Source organism: Macrosteles quadrilineatus, unplaced genomic scaffold, assembly GCF_028750875.1.
Source record: "Macrosteles quadrilineatus isolate MER2022 unplaced genomic scaffold, UCM_ALF_1.0 Scaffold_2__2_contigs__length_208266976, whole genome shotgun sequence".
Taxonomy (NCBI): domain Eukaryota; kingdom Metazoa; phylum Arthropoda; class Insecta; order Hemiptera; family Cicadellidae; genus Macrosteles; species Macrosteles quadrilineatus.
Genome location: NW_026542595.1, coordinates 131,010,691 through 131,033,916, shown reverse-complemented (window position 1 = coordinate 131,033,916; position 23,226 = coordinate 131,010,691). Strand labels below are relative to the sequence as shown.

Here is a 23,226-nt window from a genome sequence, read left to right as displayed (position 1 = left end):
ATATATATATATAAATTTGAACGAATGGTATTTTTGGACTCTGGGGACATCAAAATGAAAAAGTAAATCGGTCCCAGGCCCAGGCCTGGGGCTTACCGTGTCACCTACGGTAATGGCTACTTCCCTACAGGGAAATTCACTAAAACAATTTTCAAGTGTCGTGTGACATCTGTGGCCATGAATTAGTAAAACGAACCTCATACAACATAATACTATTTCAGCTACTCTATTTACCATGACGCATTTATTGTGAGTAGTGCGTACTAACGAACATACACTCGTCCTCATGATCAGTCAGTTTCGCGGGTACGGGTTGAAGGCGCTTTATTTTGGCGTCGCTAGGGGTGGGGCATCCATATCGATCCACCGCCTGGTTTTTCGCAGCATCGCTTGTCTCCAGCATAAGGCCAACTCTGTGAAATCACTATTCACTATTCCACAGTAATTATATCTATGGAAAACGCTCACTATTTCAGTTGGGAAACGAGGACGATAAAGGTTGATTTTAACAATTCACCAAACAAAAAATTATTAACATTGCTGAATGTTGAATGTTTAAGTTACAAACAGTTGCAAAAGATGGCTTTCAAATAAGACTGGTCTAGTTAGCTAACTCAAGAGTTCTAGCTTACAGCTAACCTGCAAATTTGAGATTGAATTGAGTTTAGACAAAAATAAAACCTAAACTTGAGTTTTTTTAGTTAATTTCATTTCAGAGCATAATACAATACAAAAGTGACAATAGAACATCAGGTTCTAGCGGGGTTGATGTGGCATTTGTGTCATCTTAATAGTTTTGAATTGGGAAGAAAATTGTTCCAAGACTAAATAAATCTAAATACAATTTCCCCTTTTAACGAATTAAGTAATACCATAGGTCTCATAGTAAGATCTGGACGCGGGAGTGATTTGTTACAGCACAAAACTCTAGCAAAAAATTACCTGATCTTGCTGAAATTTGATGCTAACTGTAAACCTAATATATTTGGACGGGTAGGCTATGGCCGGACAATGAAATGTCTATTGCAGTATGACCAGGTTTATGTTGTAAAAATTGCGTTTTCCCACTCTTGGCCCTAAAAACAAAATTTCTCGACCGTTTAGTAAAGTTTAGAAATAATTTAGTACATGTAAGCGTGGTTGGATCCTTAAAGGTTTAAGAAAAACTAAAAAAGTGTACATTTTAAGTTCCTGTTTTATTTATATGCGGAATAAAATTAACTGTTTAAGTTTACCGGATATATTTTAATCAAATTTGGCAATTTAATCTATTTACATAACAAATAACCATGGGGCTGGTATGCTGGTCTAGTGATCCCTACACTTTTCAACAATGAAGTTAGACCAAGTGAAAAATCCCTACCACTAGGAAAGCCTTAATTAACGTGAAAAACAATCCCTAGCTAAAGCCTAGTCAAAATAGTAACCAAAATTAAGAACATTTCCATTAGTTTCTGTATCATGTTTATAAAATACAAGTAAACCAAAATTAATCCTGTGTCTTTACTTACTTACCTTTAACTGTAGATATCTTCAAGAAATCTTCTCGGCCCTTAAGAAAGTATTCGCTAAAAAATCAGAAAATTTCTTGCATACATGGAAGAAAAAGATACCCTTATATTTACAAGTAAAATGTTTCAAGTTAAAAAGCTAATTTCGTCTTTCATTAATTGCAAACCAATAGGTTCCAGTAAGTTCAGAATGAATTAACTTACTTTATTTATTACAGCAGTTAATACATTAGTATATGACATTTTAGTAATAATTTAACACCTTAGAATACGCAATATTCTGACACCTGAAAACTGTAAGCCAGAATTTATTAAAATCAAAATATAGCAAACACTAAACCTGATTTTTAAGTAATTAAAAGAAATAATATTGTGTTAAAAAAAGTTATCCACGTTTACATTACCAATAATCAAAAAGAACACTGGTGATAATAAAATTCTTCCAAAAAATGAAACACATTTATTCCTAAACATTATGTACAAAATTTTAAAATTACTAAATGTACTAAAAAAACTACCAATGTCTGTGACGATTCACGTCTGCTATGCGCTCGTCCCAATGCAATCTAAACAACAAACACGTAAGAAAATGGTAAAAATAAAGACACACAGATAAAAAGTAAAAAAGGAACAGGGTACTTTATTAGGAAGAGATTAAAATGTATAGTAACTATACAAGTGAGATCAGTTCACACAAATATAGTCGTAATATTACAATATTAACATTTACATGGGAGTTCGGAAGGTGTGAAAGAAAACACGTTTTCAACTAAAACTAACCATTTTAGTCACTCCAAGGATTTACAGTTTACATCTTACAAAGTGATCTTGTACTTTTTTAATTTAATTTGAGGTTTGCCGAAAAATAGAATTACAGACACAATTTCAAAATTATAAAGAAACTAACATATATATATTCTGTTGTTTAACACATTGGAATGAGCTGAGCGCATCCGAGGGCTCATAAGTTTAACAATCTGCAGGAAACGTTTGGTCTTACAATTATTAACAATATGAACACACATCGACACAAAATCTACAATTATGTACCCACGAAATCTCCATTTTCTACAATATATGAAAAATTAAACCAGAGGGACTTTTAAGTAACTGTTGTATATAAATCGAACAATGACCTTATTGCCTGTTACTTTCTAGATATACGTAAATCATATCGCATCGTGTTCGTCAGAACTTAAGTATTACAAATTAAATATTATTTGTACAGTTTAGGTTACTTATTCAAACATATACTTATCTAACACTTTTTTTACAAATAAAACCTAAGTTAAAATTTCACCAGTTGTCAATAATGCACTGTAAAATAAATTATGCCCGGAGAAGAGGCCATGACTGACTCTCGATTGCACTTTGGAGATGAACTTGGCCAGGAAAACGGACAAATCAAACTTTACACCGAAATCATCTGTTCGGCTTTGTTATATAAATAAAAAAGACCTAATAGAACCTTCGATTTAAATTATTTAAAAATAAATGCCTCCCTTAGGTTAGGAAACTTGGCGGTAGGGAGTGGGGGAGTAGTTCTGTACACTGGGTAGGTACGTCGCGCCACTCCGTAGCTCCAAGCTTCCGGAGGCCACATCGCACAGTCAGTTCACACAATATCACTTATTATGCATCGTCTTCATCATCATCCCCTTCCCCATCGTCCCCCTCCTCTTCCTCTTCTGGAACACACGTAAAAATAACATTACTTGACATGCAACATCAGGAGTAAATACAGGTAGGTATATGAAGATACACTAGTTGCTCGTAGCACTTACTTTAGCACCAAAGTTCATATTCTTCATCTAAAAAGACTAGCTATATAGCAAATTTTATAATAGACACACAGTTCAATGGCACCATCGACAAGAGTGTGCTCCTGATTACTGTCATTACGTTAACTTGAGAGGACAACTTTATGAAAACTAATATCTTTAATTTTGCATAAAATATTACTACTAGAAACTCAAAGAGCAAATTAAATTTAAACAGCAGTGCACTTGATGAGTGGTTCATCAACTGTCAAATTTGGTGCTAAAATCTACTTTTAGTGTTTGCAAAGTTTAAAAATACTGCATGTAAATTAAAGAAGAAATTTGCACAATAAGTGTACGTTTAAAAATTTAAGCTTGTTTGTTTTAACAGTCTTTAATGATTGCAATATCAGATTTGATTATTAAACATTGTCTAGCTAAACCGAGTCAATTTTTAAGAAGGATATCCCGAAAGAGAAGCAGCTAGTGTGTCATTGTATGTAGCCTAAGAATGAAACAATGAAAGCATGCATGCACATTTTCTTGTCTGGAAACAATGTTGCAACGTACTTAGCATAGTAATTAAATAATAATTGTATTGAATGTATTTTCAAAGAAAATAATATCAATACGTCTTGTTAAAGTTGGATTGAATTAGTAGTTCAGTAACAAAAAAAAAAAAAAAAAATCGTAAGGTAGGAGTATTTGAGTATGCAAATAAAAAAATTATGAATGAATTGCCAAAGTACACAGCAATGTGAAATGCATTTAATTAATTTACAGTAGTATGCAAGCAAAATATATAATTTTTCTAGTGCATCAATCGGCACTTAAAACACACTAATGGAATCTTTAGACCCTTGAAAAGAGCAAAAGTTAATCACCTTCGCCTTCGTCTAGTTCATCTTGTAATTCGTCTTCCTCATCTTCCTCCTCTCCTTCTACGTCCTCTTCCTCATCTTCTATTTCCTCCTCCTCCCCGTTCTCTTCTTTTTTCTGTTTTTTGGGATCTTCGCTTTTGTCCTAAAGAAAACAAACATTTATTGTAAATAATTTTTTTTTTTAAATACTGCAAAAAAAACTTATGTGAGATTGAATGAGGGGCTTTGTAATAAACGATCCTCAACCCCCTCCCACATTTCACCGGCACCGCACAAAGCAGCAGCTGCGTACAAAAACACTCGCTATTCTCCTCCCCTCGCCCTCCCGTTCCCGGCAGCCGGCACCGCCATCTGCCTGGCCTGTTTCCTTCCGCTCGTACCTGGTTTTGGCGGCAACGGTAGCCGGCCGGGATTGCATTTAACCAGGCGCAAATATAGGTTTAAGATAACATTAGAATCAAATGGATGTGCAAGGTATTTTTTCGGGAATAGAAAAGTATACGGACAAATCACTGAATCATTAAAACATTTACTTCCTTAATAAATGGAAGCAAAAGGAACATAACTTTAAATGATGATAAAAGGAGCATTATTAAAATGTATTGCACACAATCAACTAAGCCCAATCCAATAAGAAAAATAAGAAATAAAAACTAACACTAATTGTGGATAAATCATGGTGAAAATCAAATTATGAAGTCCATTCCAATAAAGAGGTGCTAAATTTCCAGACCTTGTCGCAAATTCACTACCAATATGTTAAGTCTTGTGAATAACCGAAAAAGGTCAAAATGTAAATGTTGAAAGCAACGAAATTATTGCAATAATATTGCTGAGTAATAAACATTTCATCAACAATTTTTTATATTTGTTTTAATGTTGTATCATACATTATTCATTACGAAGAAGCGTTGTTGCACAAGCTAGGAATGTGAAGTTTCAGATAACGGGTAGTTACAACCGTTGTCAGAAGTGAGCTTAGTCAACAACACGGAAAGGAGGGGACTAAAATTGAACCGAGAGCCGACGCCGAGTGACGCCACCCGACCGGAGCGTTCCTTTTAATGGCGGCCGCTAGTTCAGGCTACGACCACCGAGCGTCAAAGCAGCGCTGCGATCATTGTCAGCGAGCCGGCTCCAACGTCATCCTTACTCGAAGTCCATAAACTGATTGAAATAAATACATTTCTTCATATTTTACCCGAAAAACACAATTACAGATATTATATAGATTCGAATGTACACTTTTATTTTTTATTTTTACTTGTACTCGACGTGGCCTTGGCCGGAGCCGGGGAAACGGGTGAGTGGGTGGGGGAGTCAAGGTTACACATTACGTGATCGTGATACGTACACTACAGGTACAGGTTGGGAGCAACACCGAACAGTTAAATGCCGACTTTCCTGTCAAGTGCCGACATAACTAATCTCGACTTTTGACTAGATATTTAATTGTCATCCATAAATAAAAATGGAACAACCCGCTAATGGATGCTCAGCGGTTTTAGAGGCGTCGATATCCGGGGGCATTGTGCCGGTGATAAGGCCGAGTTCACGTGCACGGCGCGGCTCGGCAGATAAGCTACAATGAGGCCACACTAGGGTCACGTGTCTCGGCTCTACATTCACGAGACGGGAGATGCGAGACCGCCATTCAAGTATCTGACAACTCAATACAAACGCGGTGTAGTGCCGAGTAGCGCGTCTCAATAAATGCATCTTTATACATAGTTTGGGAGTAGATTTATTTTAAGTAAGTTAGTAAAGTATTACGAATAATAGTTTGACCGTTGGGTGAACAAAAGAACTTTAGATATACAGTACCGTACTCTGTCGTGTACCATAAATAATTGTTTTAATTTTTATATTTAATTGAGTAAATAAATTATCAATCAACTGGACAAATGTATTCAGTACAGATTTTTTTTACAATAATTACTTTGTCCAATAAATTTAAATCAACTTCATTGTTTTAACAACTTTAAAAAATAAACCATTTATAACAGAACAGTATTTTAGAATTAGATTCAAATTACCCACTATGTGAAACAGTCAGCGGAAAGAATGAGCTCAACCAGATTGTGTGATGATGGGTCGCTGAAGGGGAGGGGTTTGACCTGAGAGAGAGTCGAGAGTGTTTGGAGGGGTGGGGACTCTCTCTCTCTCTCTCTCAACGCAGCGGTCGCCATCGCCATGACACAGAACAAAATATGGGGGGGGGGGAGGGGAGGTGTTTGCTAGTGTGACCGGCTCTTCTCCACCGGAAATTTCCCGCCACTTTTAGATAATTTTATGATCTTGGCCAACTCGCATTCTTTCAATAATAGATACGATACAATTTCACATTAATTTTAAGTACTTAGTAGCATTTATGAATCTGGATCATACTTCGTTTATAAAAATAAATAAAAACATTAGAGAGCCCACACTGGTGTGTTTATGTTTTTAATCTTGGCATTGAGTTTATATCATTTCCCTTTTTGTGGATTTTGGACAGTTCCGTTCCCTTTAAAAACGTAAAAAATGCCCAAAATGTACAAAAAATTAAATAAAATAAGTTACATCTGCGCTTTTAACTTGTTTGCATGTTCAGTATAATTAACAGTGACAAGACTAAAAACTAGAGTGAAGTAGTAAAAAATATTCCCTAACAAAATTACTGTGCAAAGACTAAGATTAAAAACTTGTTTAAAGAAAAAATGTAACTAATCCTTTAAAAATACCCTACCCAGCTACAGGTAGTGGGACATAGCATGTTCATGTTCAGTGATCACAAAATACTAACAGTGCATCCAAAATAATTACAGCAATGTCTTAGGATTTTAAGTTTTAGGATTATTAATGTCCACAAATTTGGTTTATAAATAGGCCTATATACAGATTTTTCATTACCTAAATTACTAAACTCACAGAACCAGTTGAGACAAATCCTAAATAACAAAAATCTGTGTCTTTAGGAATTGTGATGCTAAAAGACAAATATAGCTTATTAAGTTATTTACATTTTAAATTGGTTTCATTGAAACATAAAAATGTAGCATTTGCAACATCACAAATTGTGTTATCAGTGTTACATTTTAAGAATTTAATTCTAGGCTTTATGTTCAAATTAGTGTAGGCTAGGCAAAGCAAATAACTTGACTTATTTTTTAGTTAAGAACCTATTTCTAATATCCCAATTTAAACTTATGGAAATTTTCATAAGTTAGTCAAGGACCTTTAGGAATATTGGGCTACAATTTCAACATTGCAATGTGATCCTTTTGTTAAGCGTTACAGGAATCAGTTTTACAGCAAGAACAAAGAGCAATGTTTCTAGACAATGGTGAGCAACTCGCACTGAACAGTTTTCGACTGACTACATTCTAAGTTAAGTTACAGTATATCATTGACTATTGGATACTGAGGTAGACATCCTATCTATATTGACCAGCTGTAGCCAATTTTTTATTAAAAAAGAATGTTTTGAAGTTGTGTGAGCCAGTCACAGAATGTGCCAGTGTCTAAAATTCTATTTTCTACCTTATTTCATGTTGCTGACAAAGTTAATGGGTCATAACAGTTGCTATACCGGTAGCTCATGATAACTCATACTACAAGTTTGACAAGGCAAAAAACATTGTGTATTCGACAGAAATTAGTAATTTAGATCAGCACAATCTGTCGGTGGCTCACATTAACTACGATTAATTTGATTTAAAAACTGGCGGCAACTTTAAAAACATGAGAATGGAATGTCTAGTTGTATTAATACTCAAAAGGTTATATCTTCTGTGCACAAGTTAAATGCTTCCTATCAACGCCCACCTACAATAATATTCACGGGCTTGGATTAAAATCATTGATCAAAGCTATGAAAGATTTTGGGTGGTTTTAATAATTTGCTTTAGGTCAAATTACTTGTAGGTACACGAATAGCTTTAAATACATAAGTTATTTAATATTTCACACATCAGAATCAAATAAATACAAATTTAACATAGGCTTAGGATCTAGCCAAGGCTGTAGTTAAAACTTACTTCAGCCCTCACAGCAACTAATTACCGAAACTAAACAGCTGTGGGGACAAGTTTCAAGAATAATTTAGGCCTAGGCTACATAGGTACTTATTAAACTTCAATGAAGTTTTGGTGATAGAAGAACGCAGCACGTTTCAACTACGTAGCCTACGGTAACTTATTCGCTATACACTTTTTATCAATGAAAAACTGTATCAATCAATTTCCATCATAGAATACGATGGATAGGTTAGATGTCGATTTTGAAAGGCACATCCAAAGGTTTCTTTAGCATTCGATATAATGGCAACAAATTAAAAATAAGCACACTCAAAAGGCACATTTAAGTTATAAAACCCACTAGGGATGAGTATGAATAGTCGATGTTTCGATGTTTTTAAGACATCGATGGAAGGCTAGGCCCCGAAAGATTTTTTTTACGTTGAATGTTTTTGGCCAACTCATTGAAATATACCAATCCAAAAAAATAGCGATAAGTTAGACTTACACCAGAGTTAATTTTCAAGTTAAGGCTACTTAGCCTCGTCTAACTTATAGAGGGCAACCGGTTTTGATGTCTGTTGTTGCCTAATTTTGCCATGTGAGGATGGTAGGCTGGCCTTTAAGTTAATGTGCGAATTTGGCAAGTGTTCTGAAGTTAGGGCAGCTTAAGTTACATTATTTAAGTTAAGATAATTATAGATTATCTTTAGGAACCAAATTTTAAGCTTACCTCCAGATTGTTTTAGTAAAATTAAAACACTGGTTAAACACTGCAAAATACTATTTCACAATTTCCCAACAGGCTGGAGGTAGGTACCTTTTAACAATTCGGTTCATTAAGAATAACTTAACCCAAACTCACCTTGCCTCTAATCTAAGTTAATCTAGGCTACCTTCAAGGGGCTTAATTCCGTCATGAATTTGCATAACTTAAAGGCATGAACTTACGTTAAGACCGAATTGAAGGGCTTGCTCACAAATAACTTAAGTCCCAGCCCTGTACAGACTTGATGAGTTGTCCTACAATCCTCTAATGCCAGGTTGAATTAGGCCTAACTATGACACGCACATCACAGCCTAAGTTTTTAAAGCCGGGTTTTCCTAGGCGCGGAGCCGGCGAGTGGAGAGAGGAACGCGGAGAGCGGCCTCCACTACTCTTAGGCAATTTAATGTTACTGTTTTTCTAGAAGCGGAGCGGAATGCCATGTTAATTTCAATTCCGCTCTCCGCGTTCCTCTCTCTGCTTCCGCGCCTAGGAAAACCCAGCTTAAAAGTATGTTGAAATTGTATAGTAAGTTAAGTGGTAGACTTCCGTATCAGTTGTCAAAAACAACCGAATGAAAATATCGATACATCGTTTGGTTGGTTCTAGGCTAGGTTAACCTAAATAACCAAACGATATATAGAATGAAACGATCTAAATATTGAATAGGGCCTAATCGATATACTTAGCCTATTGATTGATATTATCATTCGGTTACTTTTGACAACAGACACGGAAGTCTACCCAAGTTAAGTTTTGTAATTTATAAATTGTTTAACAGTATAATGACACTATCCATTCAAGATACTTAAATCAAGGATTAAAAAAAACAAGCATTACTACTCTACCCGTGTAAACCAGGCTTTATGTACTTCAGGTTTGGTTCAGTTAACTTAACTTAGCTATTAAGTTATAAGTTAGCACTTTTAACACATTAACTTCCTTAAGTTAGCCAAGATTTAGATTTAAATAACTTAGCCTACCCACATAGCTTCTTAAGAACAACATTTAATCTTAAATCGTTAACTTAACTTAATTTCGAGGAACAAGTGTTTGCAACAAAAGTGCCAGAGTAAAAAGTGATAAGAATTGTATAATTTATCCAAATAGAAGAAAATTAGTAAAAATCACATGAGTAGGCTGCCTAACTTATCTTAACTTAGGCCTAAGTTAAACTCAGTAGCCTACCCTACCCTACTTATAAGTCATGCCTAACTTAGGCCTAGTTTAAGTTTAGTCCTACACTTTCACTCAACTCTTTGCTTGTCCAGAAGTACGGTAACAACATAACCTCTTAACCCTCATAAGATGATAGGATTTTTATTGCAATTTTCTGAAAATTGCTAGGCTATAAGTAAGTTAGAGTTATTTTGTCCAAAAGGACTTACAATGGAGGCATAAACTTAGTGTGCGAGAAAAAAAATCGGTAAAAATAAAATTTTTCATCTTTTAACTTTAGTGCTTAGGAACAACAAGTTAAGTTATCAGGCCTCGATTGTATGGGGAATCGAAAGAAACCATCGCTGTTTCAATGCCGATTTAAAACTCACATGATAACTTATATCGGATCAAACGCGAACAACAAGAAGTTATAAGTTACTTACAGGTACCGGTAACGTTATCATTCCATAACACTTTTCGGGTAGGCGTCAACGATAACTTAACTTAAAAGTTAACTTTTCGCCGCACAACTTACTGTAAATTATGTTATTTTGGGTGTACATAATAACTTAAAACCTTCAGAAATGCTTTTGAGGCAAGAGCTGTATGATCGGACAACTTAACTTTCACTGAATCTGGGAAAGAAGCCTGAGTTCTAGGGTACCATCTGAATTACTTAGGCTAGGCCTAGTCCTAACCTTAATAGGGCTGCACTTTACTTTAGGTCCTACACTCATTCGAATGAAACAAACAATTAATCAATACAGCGATCGATATTTTCATTCGCATGAGTGTAGGCCTAGGACCTAAAAAGTGCCACAGCCCTTGTTAATAGGCAAAAACCTGTTTTAGACTAACAAAGTAACTTAGGCTAAGTAATAGCTTAACTTAACCCTCCGAGTGTCCATAGTTTAGGCCTTAATGTCGCCTATTTTTGGCGCATTTGCAAGGTTTTATTAAAATGGATGTGAGAAGCTTAAAACAATGTTAATTCTACTGTTCTATATACCATTTTGTTTGGAAAATCATGGGCTTCAATATTATACATAAAACATAAGGAACATTTGTTTCAAAATAATGTTTTAGGTAAGAAAAAAGATTTTGGAAAATAAAAAAAAAGAAATGAGTTAGCGCTCAATGAAATCGTATAAATTAAAGGCCTATAAATATTTGAAAATAGCCACTTTGTTCTAAATTTTATGAGGATTAGGCAACAAATATATAATAATATAAGGAAGTAGGCTAGATTTGCAAATAAATAAGTTATGGGCAAAAAACAGATTTCAGAACATAGCGTTTAGCTAAGAATGCATAGCCTAACCATAGCTAGGAATCTGGCTGATAATTTCCATCAATATCACTCACTACCTACTTCTTCAGGATCATCAACCAGCCCTTCAAAATCACTTAAATCTTCTTATAATGCACGACGTATATCACTATTTTTGAGTTTTAACATTAAAACGATGATAAACGTAATAAAACACATCAGTCATCGGTCCGAGGGTAACCTAGCTGTTTACAAATACGCACGTCAGCTGTCTGCTAAAATTACGATCGGCTCGGAGACCATAAAGCGCTTAGAGACAGACCTCTGGAGAAAGCTTAGAATATAACGAAAAGAACGATACCTAACTCGATCCAGTTCAATCCGTTTTAAGTTTAGTCAGTCATAAAGCCTTCGCCGTAAACGATGTTCGTGCAATGAAAAATCGACGCGTGACACTGGACAAAAGATTTTTTGACGAGTGACGCTCGGAGGGTTAAACCTTATAACTTAGGTACCGTACCAGTTTTAAGTAAGTTAACACAATAGGCCTAAGTTAAGGCTGACCTAACACTTGGTATTATAAAAAGGCCTTAGAACGGAACTGATCACCCCCAATCCCTAGCCTAGCATTTAAATGATCAACACAAAATGTTAACTGACAGACCTTGTCATAGGCCTAGCTTGAGGAAATTTAGATGTCTGATCAACAAACATAGGCCTTACATTTCAAGCTAAAACCTTATATTCTTAATCCTGGTAATCTAGATTTAATAAGTATATTATCATAAAAATAAAGTGATAACAAATTATATTGATCATATAATAGCCTCCTGGCGGGAGTCAAGAAATGCCGCCATCGCCATGTTGATAACCAAGGACAAGAAAATAACAAGCCGTATTTGCTTTCATCCTTATGGGCTCTAGAATGACAGCGGCATTGAAATAGTAAGACTAAAATTGCAATACATATATGTGTTACGATTTAAATGTAAAAAGTAGTCGCGAAATGGTGTATTTGCATTAAAATTATTTAAGTGCCAGCGCGGTGACCGGCATTCTCGACACTTCACCACATGGCAACCAGCTTTATTTTGAACTAAACGAACACTTGAAATATGCCATTGCATACATTTATCATGTAAAATAGCGAAACTCTGAAGTATAATGTGATGATACAAAGACCGTAATTGGTAAATAACGACCCGCCACCGAAATAACTTGGAAAGATAAACACGATTACACTAAGCATAAAAATAATCACTCTCTTACCTCCGCTGGCCTTTTTGTTCCTTTGACTTCTGCTTTCGCGTCCGCTGCCTTGTCGTTGTTTTCTGTAACTTTATCTACAGCGACTTCTGCGTTGTTTTCCTTCGTACTCATCTTGACTAACACTGTTTAATTGAAGTTATACTTCTAATAAAGCACTGATCACTAACACAACCTCGCTTTGTTCAAAACGAAGATGGCGCGGGCTTCGTGCTCAATACGCCGGTGATTGGTTGATGGGTAAAATACGGTTTGAAGTTTTGTTAGAATACTTGCTTTACACAAATACTGAGGGTAGTGCTGTATAAAAATCTGATATAACGATAAAAGACAATACTTCTTTTATAGATAACAACTTTAACAATTTCGTGGCGTATTTCGAGGGGTTGGAGAGTGGATTGAGCACTAGTCTCTGGGTTCATGTCTACTGTATCCGGCAAAATCTGAATCTGGTTGGTAGATTCAAACTGACAATCAGTCCCGCCTTCCACTTGCAGAAAAGGCTCGAAATTCAAAATTCTTACTTTTTCCTTCAAGTCTCACAGATTGTAATTAATTACATCATGAGATCTGTCAAAATCAATCAATCTTTAAGGGGGTATTGTATCAGGCAGAGAAAGTAAATGTGTCCTATTATAAAATTGTAATAAGATTTTAACTCATGCCAAATGTGGCTGAATTGAATTATTTAAAAGTAGAAAGAGTCATATCATTCTGATCAAAAGAAATAATTGTTGGAATCGCTCTAATATTTTTATCCAAACATTTTCCATTCAAAGTTTTACTGTTACCACCAAATGTATTCCAACATATTAACTTGTTGATGTAGTAAGATACAATGAATATTTTTTTTATATAGTTCCATTATCATTATTATATTATGATTATTACTTACCTCAAGCCAGAGAATCACCACTTGAATATCTTATTTAGTTAAATACCTTGAACAATGTTTGCTTGTATGTAGCTATGCTTGCTTGCTTGCACAAAGATCTCAAAAACGGCTAGACGATTTCCTTCAATGTTGTAAATAATTTATTTCTGCCTAAAAACGTGATTGACGACAGCCATTACCTCAGGAAAATTTGTATTTCATTACACAACTAATTTGTTAATTTAAAAATTTGACATTGGCTTTATAGGTTGTCAAGTAATATCACTATGTTGGTTGAACAAAATAACAAGGAAAAAAATAAACAAAACACTTGTAACATTATGTTTATAACAAGCCATCCACAGTATACTAGCAAATTACAATATACAGTACAAAGGGAAAGCATCAGTTGTTGCTATTGAGCCAAGATTGCACTGGAAATAAATATGTTTAATAATAAATTTGGTTTAACAGTGAACTAAATATGCAACAATAAAAATTTATTTTATTTACATTATAAGAAAAAAAATCCCATCAGCTGTTTTAATCAAAACAAACTCAAAATAATAATATTTTTGCATTACATAGGCATTATAACTGGGTACTGTGGATACAGCTGGTTCTTATTTATAGTGACTGTGTTGATTTTTGCTCTGTGAATAATTATCTTTTTTACGTATTTTTGAGCTCGGGCTCTCTTTTAAAGTTGTGACAAGTTTAATTCTGTGTTTGTTCTTTGTACTTGTTTCATAGTATCGCGGAAATAGTTAAATTAAACAATAAAACTTCATTCAAACATAGGTCTAACCTACAAGCTCCTCCTATTACAAGAATGTCAACAACTAATGTAAACAAAGCTAAGTATAATGTACAACAAACAAACGAGTTCCTTGCTATGCCTTTTGATGAAAATGTAAGTGATCCTGATGATGATTTTGTCTTTCCAAAACGTAAACTTACCTTTTCTTCCTCTGAATCTCAACCGAAACGCTATGTTTTAGATTCAAGTGAACTATGTAAAGGCAATAAATATCAAATTCTATCTGAACATTCTTATAGTTCTAATGGTAATGGCAATGGCGTGGATCAATCACACGATATGGATGATTCTACTTTGGAAAACCGAGTAAATGACCCAAAGTTAAAAATCCCTCCTATATTTTTGCACAACGTAAACAACCACCAAGAAATAATAAAAGATGTCCGAAATATGGTAAAGGCAACTTTTTCAACTCAAGTTCGAGGGCAGTCCCTTAAAGTGAACTTGTCTAATATAGATGACTTTAGAAATTTGACAGCCTTTTATGATTCTTCTAACATTAAATATCATACTTTTCAACCCCTACATGACAAAAAACTAGAAGTGATTGTCAGGAACGTCCCTACATCATTATCTGAGAATGAAATTAAAACTGAGCTAACAGATCAAAACTATCCTGTCATTAGAGTCACTAGGTTACTCAACAAAAACAAACTTCCACTCCCTCTTTGTGCAGTAGACTTAGAAAACAACGACGACGGCAAAGCTATCTTTAATTTAACCACAATCTGTTTTGCAGTTGTAAGTGTCGAAATGAAAAGAAAATCTAGGCAAATTCCCCAATGCACTCGATGTCAACGCTATGGGCACACGAAGAACTTTTGTAAGTTGGACCCAAGGTGCGTGCGGTGCACTGGTCAACATCACTACTCTGAATGTCCTAAACAAAAAACTGCAGCTCCTCAATGTGTTAATTGTGGCGAAAGCCACACAGCTAACTACAGAGGCTGTCAAGTATACCAGAAAATAACCAACAAGGATCACAATCGGGGTAGTCCTCGCAATCGCCATCAAAATGCTACTGAGAAAAAAGAAAATACTCCTTCTCCCCCTGATTTGAATTCTGCTACTCATTTTCCTGAGATTCATACAAACTTTTCCCCTCAGGAACCTTCCACATCACGAGTTTCATTTGCTAAAGTTGCTGCTACGAGCCGCCGCAATATTAATAATTCATTCTCACAAGAACAATCTGATGATGCTCCTGATACGTCTGTGTTTCAAAACTTTGAACAAATAATCCTAGATGTGGTGAAATCGTTCATTCCTACTCTCAAAAAGATAATAAGTAATGTGATAAGCTCTATTCTCTCAAATGGATCAGGTCAATTATTTTCAAATTAACAATTTAACCCTCCTTAACTGGAATGCCAATGGGCTTAGAGATAAACGTGCTACTTTTATCGCGTTTATGGTTAGACATAGCATCGATATTGCGTGCATTACTGAGACACACCTGACCAATGTGGAAAATTTCAAAATTAATGGGTATTCTATATACAGGGAAGATAGGCCTAATCCAATAGCTTCAGGTGGCGTTGCAATCTTTGTGCGAAGAACTTTGGACCATCATAATATATTTTTACCTCGTTTATCTTCGGTAGAAGCTGTTGGTGTAAAAATTAATTTAAGTCATGGTGCAGACTTTCGCTTAATTTCTGTCTACAAACCCCCGAACAAACGGCTACACAATAATGACTTGCAGGTGCTGTTTGCAGAAAATTGTTCGACTGTTGTTATGGGGGACCTAAATTGTAAACATCAGATATGGGGTTGCAGAACCACAAACCCAAATGGAAACCGTTTGTTACGACTTACAAATAACTCAAACGTAATGATTGATGCGCCACAAGAACCAACACATTTCCCATGGCAACCTAATTATCAACCAGATATACTAGATTTGGTTTTGCACAAAAACTTTACAGCTCCAATCATTCAAAATGTTTTACCCGAGCTGGACTCTGACCATTCTCCCGTTATAGTAACCTTCTTCACGCAACCTCAATTTAGTTGTCCACCTCAACGATTAATTAATGGAAAGATAAATTGGGAAATTTTCAGTGCAGAATTGGATAAATGTTTAGAAGGGATGCCTAAATTATCGTCTTGCATCGAAATAGAAAACTCTGTAAAAATATTTACCGAATCATTGAAAACTTGTGAAGGAAAGCTATCTTAAATCCCTCACGATCCACGCCAAATAACGACTACTATCATCCTCTGATGAGAATAATGCGTCTGATTAGAGAAAAACATAAAGTTAGACGACTTTGGCAGCGATACCGTCTACCACACTTTAAAAGGCAACTCAACGAACTGGGAAGACGAGTGAAAACAGAACTCGAGGAATTTAGAATAGACAACTATAAGAAGTATGTTTCTGATATTCATCCGAGTGACCCAAATATGTGGAAAGCAACTAAACGTCTTTTAAGTACTCCTTCGATCATACCTACGTTGAAAAAAGACAACCTAATCTGTGAGACCGATTCACAGAAGTGTGAACTGTTGGCAGATTTTTATGAAACTGCATTTCAACCCACTGATCTTGCTGATTATTGTGACGATGAGATGGTGAAAGAAACTTTGAATGGACAATTTTTATCTGCTGAACTACCAATAAAGTTTGCATGCCAATCTGAAATTAAAGCAGTAATTAAAAAACTTCCACTCCGTAAATCACCTGGCCATGACCTTATTCCTAATATTATTTTGCGAAATCTCACCAACAAAGGCTTTTCATATTTCACATCAATTATTAATGCATGTTTGTCTAAATCTTACTTCCCTTCTATTTGGAAGCATGCGGAAATATCAGTTATTCATAAACCCAATAAACCGAAGTCTTCTCCATCGAGTTACCGTCCAATCAGCTTACTTTCTACACTTTCTAAAGTCTTTGAAAAAATCATCTTGAAACGAATTGCCTGTTACATGGATGCTGCAAATATAATTCCTGCTCATCAATTTGGATTTCGGCCAAAACATTCGCCCATACATCAAATCCTACGAATATATGAAACGATAGTCAAAGGGTTTGAGAGGAAACAGCACACAGTAACGGCATTTCTTGACATATCTCAGGCATTTGATAAGGTATGGCATGACGGTCTTGTCTTTAAATTGATTAATTTCGGATTTCCAAAATATTTAACCAGTATTGTAAAATCGTTTCTCTGTCACAGGACCTTCTCTGTTAAAATTAGTTCTTCTAAATCATCTGTACGACGAATCAATGCAGGAGTTCCACAAGGTTCAATTTTGGGCCCTGTATTGTTCAATCTATACATGGCAGACATCCCTCTTCCAGAAGACGCCTCATTAGCTCTCTACGCCGACGACACTGCCATCCTGTGCCAACATTCCGACATCCACGAGGCCACGTATTCCCTGCAATACTCTGTGGATCTTCTCATTGATTGGTTCTACAAGTGGAAATTTCGCCTAAATTCAACAAAATGTGAGACAAAAATATTTTCCTTGAAAAAACATACATTGCCACATGAAATTCAAATATATGGTAACTTTCTACCTTGGAACCCTGATGACCAGGCCATAAAATATCTTGGAGTATGGCTGGACAAAAAACTTAATTGGAACTACCACGTTAATCAAAAACTGTCCCAAGGTTATGCACGCCTTGCAAAGCTTTTCCCTTTAATCAATAGGAAATCTACTCTGAAGCCAGCTTGTACAGTTCTAATCTACAAATCAATAATTCGGCCCTTGATTACATATGCATCTCCTATCTGGGGATTAGCTATATCAAAAAACAAACTCTTCAAAATTCAAGTGATTCAAAACAAAATTCTAAGAATAGCGGTGAATGCTCCCTGGTTTGTTAGAAACAGGCATATACATGAAGAACTAGGAGTGGAGTCTATCTCGGCCTTTATTGAAAAAACCACCTCAAAATTTCTAAAATCTTTAAACAATGTTCCTGGTGCATTAACTTTTCATCTTGGTGAAGCAACTGAGAACAGGAGGCTACGTCGAAGGCTCCCTCAAGATCTATTGGATGAATGAAGCCTAAAGACGATTAAAATATTCTCTAAATTAATTATGTTACAGGGTGAACCAGGTTTGGGCGAACCCACGATGTTATTATAGTTAATTTCTTTTTAATTTTGTTAACACTTCTGTGTATAATGTCTACATTGAACCAGAAATAAATGCTGTAAAAAAAAAAAAAAATAACTGGGTACTGTAAAATAAATAAATTTGTTGTGGATTGCCAGGTTAAAATAATACCCCGCCGCAGCAAACCTGCAGACTAAGCGAATTTCCATTTCCCTGAATGGATTTACACTAAAATGTCTCCTTAAAAATATCACATTTAGGCTATTCCCTATTTAAATAGAATCAGTTTAAAACATACTTCGGTTTGCTGCAACAGGGAGGGTAAAAGTGTTTTTTTATGTAAAATGTGAATAGTTAGTAAGAAATAAAAACATTTTTCAAATTTGGGCAAAATATGTTTATAAACAAGCAAACTACAACAGTTTACTTATTCTCCATAAGAATAACATGGGAATTTTAAATTTAAATTTTTTTGGAATTTTCTCCGTAACCATTAGGCACATTATAACGCTTCAATATACTAAATTATTTGTTTTTTTAAGCTCAACAAAATAGTTTCGAAAGAAATTGCAAAATTTTATGTTTTTTGGGTCAAAAATGGGAAAAACCCATTTTTACCCCATAAACCCCCGTTCCCATGGTCCGATCATGCTGGTTCGCGAACTCGTTCGAATAAACGTAGGTTTACACATTTGTACCAAATTTCATCAAAATCTGATAATTTTTGCTTGAGTTATCGCGCTAACGGACACATATATATATAAATATATATATATGAATTTGAACGGGTGGTGTTTTTGGCCTCTAGGGACCTCAAAACGAAAATAAATCGGTCCCGGGTCCAGGTCTTACGGTGAGTACTACAGTAATAGCTTATTCCCTATATGGGAAATTCGCTAAAAACGTTAGGTTCCTTTATATTACTTTTATAATTGAAATAAACCACATAGTATACCATGGCTCTGTCCCCGGATACTTCTTTTGAAAGACATCATCTATGCTATTGCTCTAACTTTCAAATTTATTTAATTGATTGCTCCAATTATGAAGAAAAGTAATTTTGTAATTAAAATCCAGATTTCTGTGTTTCATCTATGTTAATTTCTACTACCATCTAACTAAATTAAAACTGCCAAATGATTAGATTATATAATATGTTAGGTTGGATAGTGGAATGATCTTTTGTTTCTTGTATGTCCATAAAAATATATAAAAAAATTATATAAATCAAGGAAAGAGATGAAAAGATTAAGTAAAAATTATATCTAGTTTGTTTTTAGATGTGGTACAAACATTTGTATAAATCAAGCACTGTAATTATTAAATTCTTTATTTATTCTCAACGGCAAAAGTCAATTTATAGGTAATCAAAATCTTAAGTGTAATCTTAGATGACAATAAAGCAAAAATCGCACAGCAGTAACCTTTTTTGTAGCTAATAACTCTTCTTGTATCTTAAAAAAAAATATATATATATAACTTTATTATTATACCCAATATATTATTTTTAAATACAGAAAGTTAAAACAGAGAGAAATTTCTTTTCCTAAAGTAAAACTACTAGATCCCCCGTTTAAATAGTTAACAAAATTACCATGAAAATTTTTCCCACAATGGTTTACCGATAGGTCAAGTGGTTTTAGCTACGTATATCTAGGAGTCAAACACTTGGGCTGTTACCATGTATTACCTAAGTCACTGATGATGTATACAAATATTGTATATACTGTTTTGTAATAGAGTAGTCTCGATTAGCCGATTAGTCATCCGAAACTTCCTGCAAACATACGAGTGCCAAGAAATTGCATTCTACTTCCATGTGGTGTGTGTAATACACCGTAGTGGATATGTCGAGAGAAACCCTTTTTCCAACCTTGTTTACTCGGAAGTTTTGTAGGGCCAAAGACGACTTACGTTAAAGGGAAAGATTCAGTGCCGGATTTACCACTAGGCTGGCTAGGCCCAAGCCTAGTGCCGTGGGCTGAGAGAGGGCCGCAAAAGGTACAAAATAAGTAGTTTTTTGTACATTTGATACATATGTCAAGTTAAAATTAGCCTTTTTAACTTAACATTTTATTTTTAGTTTACTTGTCATCCAGTAAATCTTAAACATTAATTCCAGAGTAACTTTTAGTTTTCTGAACTCAAAATTCGGGGCCGCACAGAGAGCTAGGCCTAGGTGCTCATAGTTTGTAAATCCGACACTGGAAAGATTCAATGGTACACTTGGTGTCTAGCACTTGTCGCTTTTGTCTATGGCAACACCGCCCCCTCACCCTCATGTAGAGGTCGTACGGAACGAGGTGAAGCTTGGAGGGGAATAGTGGTGTGGCGGGAGAAGTGTCGCTATGCAAGGCGACGATCGGCTCGTCTCCTACCCCCACCATGGATTTCCCCGCTTTAGAACGTTCCCACCGAAAATCCCAGGCTTCACCTCGTTCCGCACGACCTCTACTACACCACGATGAAGTTTCTGATCCTGTGTGATAGGAGTTTCCACATTTTGCTGCTCCGGCTATTCCTTACTCGACAAAAGTAATTCTGGCACAACATACTACAGGCTGTAGTCTACAGCTGAACATACTACAGTTGTCCCATAAGCTAGTTGCCTGAGTACCTTACTTCTTTTTGCTGTGGCACGGTTTAGTGAGAGGGACCCACCTAAGATAAACAGTGAACGGTTTGGGTGAATATAACACAATGGGTTGATTATTAGGGATCTCACCTCAAATTATGCATTTTACTACTCTTTTGCTAAATTAGAACAATATATAAGATTGCTAGGTGTGGGTAAATCAACAACATCTAACCAGTCCCAACATTTACATGTTAAGAGCTCTGTGAAGCCTACCAAATGTTTTAGTGAAGGAAAATTACCCACTGAACTATTTCCAACCAACCAAGTGACCAGTGTTTCAAGTCCAAACTATTTAGCATTTCTTATGATATTACAATTTAGAGATTACTTTTTAGGTAAATATATCAAATTAAAATCTGCATGGATCCATGTGACTTAAATAATGAGTTTTTGGTTTTTGACAGCCTGCATGTCCAGGTCAGAGTGATGCCTTATACCATGGCTATAATTGCTATGAACAGTATTCCTTGTAAGGAGTTTGTGTAGATTTGCCTTTACATGGGCAGCTCTCTAAGTATGAATCGTGTTCTCTTATTGAATTTCTATGGCCTCTGTGAGGGAATTTGGAATTGGTATTAAACCAGTTGGACATAAATTGGCTGGGTAGCTGAGTGGTTAGAATCAGGCCCGCAGAGAGAAATCTCAGGCCCCTGGGCAACCGTTGCTGCAGGCCCACTACAATGCCCCCCCCCCTCCCAAACGCAACACTACCAGCGAGGCGGTTGATGATCTTAAAATTATTTATAGCACTTATTACACCATGGTCGGTAATTATATTATATCAGTCCCAGTGCCCCACAGCTTACGCAATGAGCCTTAAGCCATCAATAAATCTTAAGGAAACGTTTAAAATATTTGAATTAAAATACAACATGCATTATGAAATGATTGAAAAAGTACGTTCAGCAATATTCTCTATTAAATTATAACATTATAACTACATACTACATTTTAGATCAGGACCAGCTCTGGACCCTGGCAATGCCCTTCATTCCACTTCATTCCACACTCATATTCGTCTTAAAATACGCACCTAAGTGGCTTCTCCATCTCAATTGATAATGATATTGATAAAACTTTCGCAATGCATTCCATGGTGTAGGCCAACTTTTATTGTTAATCATTCTCGTTTGAAGCAGTGACCATAGTAAGGGGAATTAATTGAGGACGGCGATTGAGCTCTGCGTTACAAAACTATCAAGAACTATGCTCAGCCCTGGAAGTCAGAAACACAACAAGCACAGTTTCCTAAAATGCAATCACTGTATTAATGGAAACTGATGAACCCCTGCTGTTGACCCCTTTGTGCAAACATGTACACCTGCTTCTACGAACTCCCTCAATCACTATTGCACATTTTCTACCTTGGAACAATTTTCTGTACACAAATCTGTCAACTAACAACAGTAATAAACATATGAATTGCCTCCCTTCTTACAGAATTTAAATCACCAAACATAATTCAAACATGGCGGGAGCATCAATTTTCTTCCACATGGTTTTTGATTACTAATGGTCTTATAGGGATGGGAACTGGCTGGAACAGTAGTGGATAAAGTATGGAACCTGACGGTGGTCTGAAGCTCGCTTGGTTACAAAAGCTAGATGGAGAACTTAATTCACGGCCAACCCTCACATTTGGGGTACACAAAGTACAAATTACTTACATTTTGGGATGTGGTTACTTACACTGGCCCACTCAACTATCATCGTGAGAACATATTAATTCCAACAACCTCAATCACATACATCAGCACTAAACTGAGTAAATACAATAGGTATATTAGTGGCTCGATCTTGGTGCTATCCTCTTGATGTTGGCGGTTTTATTGCTGTCTCCGATGCTTTTCTTTAGTTCAAGATTTCATTTAAGGGCACACGAATAAACCATTCAAGGCTTCTCAAGAAACAGCAAGAATAGTTTCTGGTAAAAATAAACTCAGTAAGAAAATACTCCGGATATACTTAATAGGTGAAATCCGTCAAAATCAACGGTTACTCCTTGAGGTTTCACGCAAATTCAGCTAACTGAGATAGACAGAATTAAGTTATTAAAATCATATTTAAATAAAAGGAGGCTAAACATAATTATGATGATTGAGTACCCTGCAAAATGTGGTTACCATATGGGAAAAAGAATTGATATACTTGGTCTGTCATCTGATGGAGGGGGTCAATATTACTGATAACTGGTTCTG

General features: G+C 35.6%; 2 protein-coding genes across 2 annotated transcripts in view; one reads left to right on the top strand and one right to left on the bottom strand.

Moving 5' to 3' along the window:
• The window catches only part of LOC128985428 (uncharacterized), a 433,133-nt gene that overhangs the window by 126,149 nt on the left and 283,758 nt on the right, over nt 1-23,226 (top strand). The window lies entirely within an intron of this gene.
• Nucleotides 1,957-12,843, bottom strand: LOC128985431 (bacchus-like). Its single transcript, XM_054404909.1, has 3 exons — nt 12,617-12,843; nt 4,156-4,294; nt 1,957-3,199 (listed from the first exon to the last, which is right to left on the bottom strand). The coding sequence occupies exons 1-3, from the start codon at nt 12,725-12,727 to the stop codon at nt 3,144-3,146; spliced, it is 306 nt and encodes a 101-aa protein (XP_054260884.1). The 5' UTR covers nt 12,728-12,843; the 3' UTR covers nt 1,957-3,143.